The 8,262-nt window shown below is 52.8% G+C and overlaps 2 protein-coding genes across 2 annotated transcripts; both read left to right on the top strand.

Annotated features, from left to right (window-relative positions):
* The first annotated feature begins 1,275 nt into the window (after positions 1-1,275).
* LOC100904235 (52 kDa repressor of the inhibitor of the protein kinase-like) lies at positions 1,276-3,696 on the top strand. The gene has a single exon (XM_003745601.2). The coding sequence runs from the start codon at positions 1,276-1,278 to the stop codon at positions 3,694-3,696; it is 2,421 nt and encodes an 806-aa protein (XP_003745649.1).
* A 589-nt stretch (positions 3,697-4,285) lies between these two features.
* On the top strand, positions 4,286-7,595 carry LOC108864529 (basic proline-rich protein-like). The gene is made up of 6 exons (XM_018640371.2): positions 4,286-4,399; positions 5,126-5,202; positions 5,422-5,509; positions 5,630-5,794; positions 5,940-6,191; positions 6,363-7,595. Exons 1-6 carry the CDS (start codon positions 4,286-4,288, stop codon positions 7,593-7,595), a joined length of 1,929 nt encoding a protein of 642 aa, XP_018495887.2.
* The last annotated feature ends 667 nt before the right edge of the window (positions 7,596-8,262 follow it).

Raw genomic sequence — 8,262 nt, 5'->3', positions numbered from 1 at the left:
TTACCCTGAAGCGACGAGCAGGTCTCATTCTTTTCGCATGTTGGCCGGGTAGTTTCCAAGGACTCACAATTAGTTTCAGATGACCGGTAGATGTAATGTTGAATAGCCTCCAGGAAACTCGGACCGACGGTCAAGGATGCAAACCCAAGAGAGAACAGGCATCTTATTTGCGAAGATCTGGTTCTCCCTGTGCTGTAGATCATCCTTCTCGTCTGTCGTTCCGTATCCGTGTTCGGATTGGAAACCATGAGTAGGTACTTGAAAAATTCAGCATTCGTCGGGAATCGTGTTCTTAGTCACGTACTCGAATGTTCGGGGATTCTCCGCATCTTCTCGGGAATCATCTGCCTCTACCGCATGTCATATCATGTCGGGACACGAACCCGGCTCGATGCCTGATACGAAACGAACCTTATGATGATCAGCCTCGGTCGCTCGGATACAGCACCAGCGTTCTTACCTCTAAACTATGAAAAGGGTCTGGCGAATCGATACATCCCTCTTGACGATTTCTCTGAGTTTCACAGACCATCGCAAATTTCTGAATGAGGAGTGATTCTGCCCGAAAACCATAAGCGCTTTCAGGAGTTTCATTCGAGTAGAATTATGATCTAAACTGGTCCAGCTGGTGAGAGAAGGAAGCCATCGAACGGAGCGAATCAGCGACGTCGTCGCGGGGGAGAGTGCCCGATTGATCGGATCCGTATAGCCGGAAAAAGAAGAGGGACAGCCCGGTATACTTTGACCGCAATCATATTTTTCCGCGAGGTACCGCACCCAGATGCCATCGCGGAGCGATCCGTGCATGGTGTCAGTTCGGACCTTGACTCGGATCTCCTCGGTTTCCCGACTACTCGTGATCTCGCTGTTCTCTCAGGTTTTGCTCAGCCGGATGCTCGATTTCCCGGCTCGAGCATAAGGGCTCATGGGGGGATATATTCGTTGTAGCTCACTCTCGATTTATTGAGCAGAAATGTACTCTGCGGCAGTGGCGGATCCAGGGGGGGGCCAAGGGGGCCATGGCCCCCCCGAGAGCCTAAGGTATACATACTATATCGGTTGAGAATGGTCTCAATTGACGACCAATTCCGGCAGTCTGCCCCGGAAAGCTTCATATATCCTTTGAATCGATAACTTTCGCGTCCGAGAAGAGCCCCGCAGACTCACACCTATGTGCAACGACGACATCTAAAATTGTGTTTACGTTCAAGACACGCACCTCGCGTTATCTGCGGTCCAAAGCGAAATCAGTGTTCGAATTCATCGTGATGAAAGATGAAGAGACAAGAAAAGCTCACAAATTTCTTCTCCACGGAACCGGGAACTGTGGCCGAGGGAGACCTACAGACGTCCTCGACTCAACAAGACGGAGCGGAATCTCCGCCTATAATTGAAACCTTGGACGAGTGCGATTCGAATGCGTCTCCGGCCGTGAAGAAGCCGCGGTTGGCATTCGATCCCATGGATATTGGCCGCTTCGTTCGGAAGAGTTCCTCTCTACATGCTCCTTTGACGGAGGAGGATCGGTTCAAAGCGCTGACAGATTGCTGGAAACCCGATGAGCACTATCAGTTCCCGAAAGTTCTGGAGTCGACTCGCACTCGTGCTTTCCAGCATCATTATCTCGTGAAATGGCCGTGGTTAGCCTATAGCGAAATGCATGGCGGAGGGGCTTTCTGCAAATACTGCGTCCTGTTTGCGAGAGAAACGTCGGATCAGAGAGGGCCCAACTTCCTCGGTGTTCTGGTCGCGAAACCTCTCAACAAGTATAAGAAGGCCTTGGATATTCTGAAGAACCATGAGCGTTGCCAATATCATTGCGAGGCTAAAGGAAAAGCTGAGAAATTCCTCGATTGGTACAACGATAAGGTCGGCCACGACCTCAGGAACCGATTGTTAGCCGCACGAGAAGAGCAGGTGAAGAAGAATCGACAAGGATTGGTATCTATAATCAGAACGATTCTTCTCTGCGGGAAGCAAAATATACCACTTCGAGGTCACAGAGATGATGGGTCTCTTAGCGCCGTCGACGGAAATAATAATGACGGCAACTTCAGAGCTCTGTTGCGGTATCGACTCGATGCCGGGGATCGGCTTCTGGAAGAACACCTCAACAGCGCCAAGAAGAACGCGACATACGTTAGTCATACGTTCCAAAACGAGATCATCTCAACGATTGGGAAGATCATACGACGGAGAATTGTCGCCGAGGTCAAGGTCGCCAAGTTCTTCGCCGTGCTAGCTGACGAATCGAGGGACGTGGGGAAGACCGATCAACTGACCGTGTGTCTTCGTTATGTTGGCGGCGAAGATAATCAGCACGTTGTCAAAGAAGTCTTCCTCAAATTTTCTGATGTGGAAGAGAAGACAGGGTCTGGGTTGGCCCGCAGCATACTCGGTGTTCTTCAAGAAGAAGGACTAGACATCCGGAACCTCAGAGGTCAGGGTTATGATGGCTGTAGTGCGATGAGAGGGTCAAACAAGGGTGCGCAAGCCGAGATAAAAGCCGTCGTTCCTCAAGCGCTCTACTTCCATTGTGCGTCTCATTGTTTGAATTTGGCTTTGGTGCACTCCAGCGAGCTCGCCGCGATCCGATTGGTAGCTGGCTCAGTGGCGAATGTATGTGCATTCTTTTCGAACTCTTCAAAACGAACGAGAATTCTACAAGATCAGATCGAACGCTCGAACTCATCGAATTCCAGAAAAAAGAGACTCAAAACATTGTGTATGACGCGTTGGGTGGAGAGCCACCAGGCTTTCATAGCTTTCAAGGAGCTTCTTATACCGATCGTGCAGTCGTTGCTGGAGCTGGAGCAAGAAGTTGGTGAAACCGGAGCTCGCTCCTACGAACTTCTGAGCGCGATTTGTAAATGCCAGTTCGTGACGTCTTTATTCATCATCGAGAGTTTCTCATCTCTTTTTTTGCCCTTGTCCGTGAAACTTCAAGCGAAGGAGCTTGATATTTTCGCGGCACTTGACTTAGTGGACAACGTACTCCTTGTCTTGAGGCGGAGGCGAGAAGCTGCGATCGATGGATTCCAACAAATTTTGGCAGAGGTTACAGAGGTTTGCGACTCCCTCGAAATTGATATCAGAATGCCACGCATATGTGAAAGACAGCTCAACAGGGAGAATCATCCCGCAGATTCAAGTGAAGAGTATTTTCGAGTGACGAGTTACATTCCGTACCTCGACAGCTTGATCGATGGGTTTATCTCACTGTTCGCGGATGCGAGACAGGGCGCCCTGAAGGTCCAGTGTTTGATACCCAAATTTGCAGTGAGAAGCTCTGTCACGGATCTGCATCCAGCGATCGAGTTTTACGAGTCCGATCTAAGCTGTAGTGTTAACGTCGCAAAAGCCGAATTCGAAAGGTGGCGCGCGAAGTGGATGGAAGTCCCGCAAAACGGAGTGCCTGCAAGCGCCATAGATGCACTGAATCACTGCCCCGCAGCTGATTTTCCCAAAATCAATATCCTCTTGAGAATACTCGCTACATACCCAGTAACCACCGCTTCCGCAGAACGTACTTTCAGCAGTCTTAGATTGCTGAAGACGTATTTGAGATCTGTGATGGGCGAGGCTCGCCTGAATGGATTAGCCTCGATGAGCATCCTACGGGGCATCGACGTCGATCCCGAGGAGGTCATCGACTCCTTAGCTTCGAATGCGAGGAAGCTAGATTTTGTCTTGTAGCTGAATCGAGCGAAGCTTTGTGCTCGCTTTTTATCACCTGATCGTTGTGCCATATAAGTTAAACTTCATTTCACGTGATTGTAATGCGTGAATCCAGCTTGACTGGATGAATCTAGTTCTAGGGCTGAGTGAAACTTGAACAGTCGAGCCATATGACCGAATAAATGTGCTGCTCGGGAAGCAGTTCATAATATAAACTCCTAAAGTTATATTAAGCTATTAAAGTTTAAATAATATGCTCCCAACTCATCCATCCACGACCAGACGGGGCTTTGGCCCCCCCCGAGAGAAAATCCTGGATCCGCCCCTGCTCTGCGGCTAAGCAAGGAACAGACCGACCGCCCGCGCGCCCGTCGGCCGGCCGAGGACGGTGGCGCCGCTGATTCAGCAGCCGGTGCCGCCATCTTGCTCAGCGGTCAAATGACGCAGACATCGCTCCAACAACAACCGATATGAGCGGCTCCAACTCTGCAAAGCGGCATAGAGCATTCCTCCAGACTCTAGACAAAGCCGGTGCCGAATAGTGATTGTCAAGTCCGCCGAGCAGCCCAGAACTTCTGAAGCCGAGTATACATTCCACGTGTCGGCCATGTCCGTCGCGTATACCCCCTCGACTACGAAGTCGCCCCCCTCAACCAGTCCAGGACCGCAAAACAACTCTGCGAACCAGAGAGGTCCCCCGAACGCTGCTCAAATCCAGAGGGTGAGTCTCTGCCGGTTCAACAGCATTCGCGATGTCGCTATTGTTTTGCTCAGAAAGATCGCTCCCGGAAGACGGCGGGATGTCTCCGAGGGAATCCGGTGCTTCATCGACTTCATTCGCCTAGGCTCCGACTCGAGGTGATACGGCTATCATTGGCATTGATTCGAGTTTCCAGCCAATCGCGGTGATGGGAAGGATGTCGGAGGAAGCCGCTTGGGTTGCAGGAGCGCGAAGGGGCCGATCGATGGCGCACGGAATGAGCGCGTGTAGGTCCCGTCGAAGTTTTCTGGCAGTGCCCTGAAGGAACACGCAAACCCGCGATTTCCTATCCCTCGCTGAATCGGGAAACGAGCTGGCGGGTCCCGGATTCCCGTAACAGACTTCAATGCTTCATCAGAAATTATTTTCCTCCGTCGATATGCTCTTCCTCCTCCCGCTTAGTGTCTGCCAGAAGGAATAGGTTATTCATTTATTATCCAAGCCGAAGAAAATGGTCTAAACACACCTCGAGGTGAGAGTGTCTGATGGATTGCCCCGCAGACGCGCCGTGGCGACAATCTCGATTTCCGAAGAACCCCCGCGCTTGAAAATAGAGACAGCCATGCATCTGCTTAGACGAGATGCCGGTCGCAACCTCCCCACCACGATAGAGCTCTCGGGACAGACACGAATGTTGATCGCTATTTCTTCCTGTTCCAAATAAAACTTTATTTCCGTCTTTTCTAGATGCTCGACGAGAATGCTCAGCTCATCCAAGCGATCGCTGACAGTCAAGCCAAGGGTAAAACCCAGGAGTGCATGCAGTGAGTTTTTGCTTAACACCTGATACATTACGATGGCATCGAAAATGAACATAAGTCTTCGGAAGCTTGCCTCTTCCCATCATGGGAATCTGTCGGATAAATCTATTCCAATGATCATAAGATGATAAGTGATGCAGATGGCATCACGGCGGGAGGACCCGGTGCGCTAATTTCTTATTTCTAATTCGCCAGTTTCTAATTTCTCTCCATTTCTCGCAGTCATCAGAGCATCTTGCACAAGAACCTTGTGTACTTGGCACAGCTCGCGGAGGTGGCTCCACAACAAGTCATACAGTCCATGCTACCGGTGAGTTTTTTTTTTCCTCGGCCCTGAGTTGGGCTGCTCCTTCGATGTGAATAATTATCGAGTTTTGATGTAGTCTCCCTGGAGAAGGGATGCGTAACTTTTCGTATTTGTTTTTCGAAGCCTCCCGGCTTGACGCCGTCCGACATGCCGAATGCTGGATCGCCAGGATACCCGCCCGGGTTTATGCCGGGAGGCTATACTCATAATGGGCCTCAGAGACCCCCGTACGGTATGGCTGGAGGACCAGGACCTGAAGGACCGCAACCCGGACAACCCTATCCGAGAGTGAGTTCGAATGAGGTCTGGGGAAGCCTCAATTTATCGATGAATCCGAGACAGGTCGACTCGAATCGGGCCTGCCAACAACCGATTCAGCCTAATGCGTTTCGGGAGATTTCAGACCTTGATAACGAGCATTCTCTCATTCCAGCCCGGATTTCCTCCTGCCGGATTCCAAGCTGGATACCCCGGAATGCAATCAGGCACACCTTACCAGGGTCACTACCAGGGCCAACCCGGTCAACCCGGTGGGCAGTATCCCCCGATGAGTGCTATTCAGAACGGGCCGCCACCTCATTTTGCTCAACAGAACTCCGCGCAGCCATCACAGGGTCCTGCCGGTTCTCAAGCTCCTCCTGGTCCTCCCACGGGACCAGCAGGAGCACCCCAGCAGATGAAGAATGTAGGTGTTGTGGTTTCGATTCGATGACATTCATTGATGAGATCTGATTTACTGTATGTGCTTATGAATCGGAATGACTTCCGTCCGATTTTCAACCAGCCGTCGAGTTCCGAGTGCATACGTCGAGGTATGATTGTGTGGAATGAATTTTCATGCAACCGCTCGTTTCAGGGTCCCTTACATCCTTCCGGTCCCGCGAGATCTCCTGGCACGGGACCAGCACTGCAGCCAGCTGCGAATTCCCCTGCACCGTCCGCACCCCCACCAGCGGCAGCGAATCCTCAACCGGCATCGAGTCCTCCCAATCCGGGCCTGGGGAACTCAGGGCCCCAACAGCCGTCCATGCAGCAACATCCGCAGCTACCGCCACCTCCGCAGCAGCCAACACATCTCCCTCAACAGATTCAACAGCAGCAGCAGCAGCAACAACAACACCCGCCTCCGCCTCCTCAACAACAACAACAACTCTCGCTACCGCCACAGCAACAACAGCTCCCCCAACCACCACAGAAACAACAACAGCTCCCACAGCCCTCTCAACAGCAGCTACAGCAGCAACAGCATCAGCAACAACAGCAGCAGCCCCCTCAGGTTGTTCAACAACATCAGCCTCCCCAGCTCTCGCAGCCGCCCCAACAGCAGCCGCAGCAACAGCCCCCACCTCAACAACAGCAACAGCAGCAACCTCCTCAGCAACAACCGCCGCCACAATCGACTCCTGTCGCACCCCAGGCGCCGCCGGTTTCATCTCCCGCGCCGACACCTCCAGCAGCATCGGGACCGAGTCCTGGCCCACCAGGACCGCCCAGCCAGTACGCAGGACCCCCCGGCCACATGGGACCGTATCCCGGCCCTCCAGGACAAGCCTATCCACCAGGGGCATTCCCGCCTGGACAAGGCCCTCCGCCTGGTCAACAATATCCGCCTAGTGGGCCCCCGGGACCCTATAGCGGACCTCAGCAGTATCCACCGGGCGGCTTCCCGCCGGGCCAAGGTCCTCCAGGTCAATATCCAGGTCCGGGTCACCCAGCGTATCCGGGTCCACCGGGTCCACCGGGTCCTCCGGGTCAACAGTATCCCAGCGGGTTCCCGCCCGGCGCATTCCCCCCGGGACAGGCTCCTCCCGGGCCACCGGGACCTCCCGGGCCCCCAGGACCGAGCGGACCTATCGGCCCTCCTGGACCATCAGCGCAGCAGTATCCGCCGGGCGCTGGACCTCCTGGTCAGTACCAACATTATCCCGCTCAATACCCGCCACCCGCCGGACACCCGTATCCCCCACATGGGCAGTACGGTGGAGGCCAGTATCCTCCTCCTCCTCAAGGATACCCTCAGCAGTATCCTCCTCCCCCTCCTCCTCAAAGTTACCCTCCGCAAGGTTATCAAGGTGGCTACGGGAGGTAATGGTGATGACTGTAAAAAATACGTTCTCGAGCACGAAATATCTTAAGGGGTTAGGCCCCCGAACATTGACGAAAGATGGAGTCTGGAAATATATTTCGAACAAATTATGACTGATTGACAATTGTGAGCGAAGTTGACTTCGGAAATGACGTTGATTTTACCAAGAAAGAAGAATTTCTCGTCCTTCACTGCTGCGTTGTCTATAGATCAGGGTAGCCACCAACGCGGACGAATCGGCTTCCTCATCAACATTTCTGTCGGTCCCACTCTGAGTTTCGAAAATGCTTCCCCTCCCTGGGACAAGCCCGAATTGCAAAAAACACGAATCCCTGGAAGAGGTACGGGCATACTTTTCTGAATGTATCATAGCGCCATTGAGCGGGATAGTAGCCCCATTTATACGTTTGGTCCTTTATAATTCCCACCTTTGAGCCGGTGTGTCGTGAGTCATGCGGAATCCGATCAGAATCCGGACGTTCCGCCCGGAAGAGCCGTCGCGAGGTTGGTCCGCATGCGTGGGTACACAAATGGTAGGCTCGACGAGACGACCATCTCGTCCGTTTCGTCAAGGCTCGAGTACCTGGCAGGATCTGGTGTGCGTAGACGGAACTCTGGAAATTGCTCGGTTTATTCGGCGAGCTCTGATATCGTCGCCAATCTCGATAGT

The sequence above is a fragment of the Galendromus occidentalis genome, unplaced genomic scaffold (assembly GCF_000255335.2).
Source record: "Galendromus occidentalis unplaced genomic scaffold, Mocc_1.1 scf7180000077484, whole genome shotgun sequence".
Lineage (NCBI taxonomy): Eukaryota > Metazoa > Arthropoda > Arachnida > Mesostigmata > Phytoseiidae > Galendromus > Galendromus occidentalis.
This window is presented reverse-complemented; position numbering and strand designations above follow the sequence as displayed.

What these genes read in the sequence shown, in the direction of transcription:
- LOC100904235 (XM_003745601.2), top strand. Translation starts at nt 1,276, where the DNA reads ATGAAGAGACAAGAAAAGCTCACAAATTTCTTCTCCACGGAACCGGGA.
- LOC108864529 (XM_018640371.2), top strand. Translation starts at nt 4,286, where the DNA reads ATGTCCGTCGCGTATACCCCCTCGACTACGAAGTCGCCCCCCTCAACC. An exon ending in AAAACCCAGGAGTGCATGCA is followed by an intron (nt 5,203 to 5,421) that starts GTGAGTTTTTGC and finishes CATTTCTCGCAG; the next exon opens with TCATCAGAGCATCTTGCACA. An exon ending in TCATACAGTCCATGCTACCG is followed by an intron (nt 5,510 to 5,629) that starts GTGAGTTTTTTT and finishes TGTTTTTCGAAG; the next exon opens with CCTCCCGGCTTGACGCCGTC.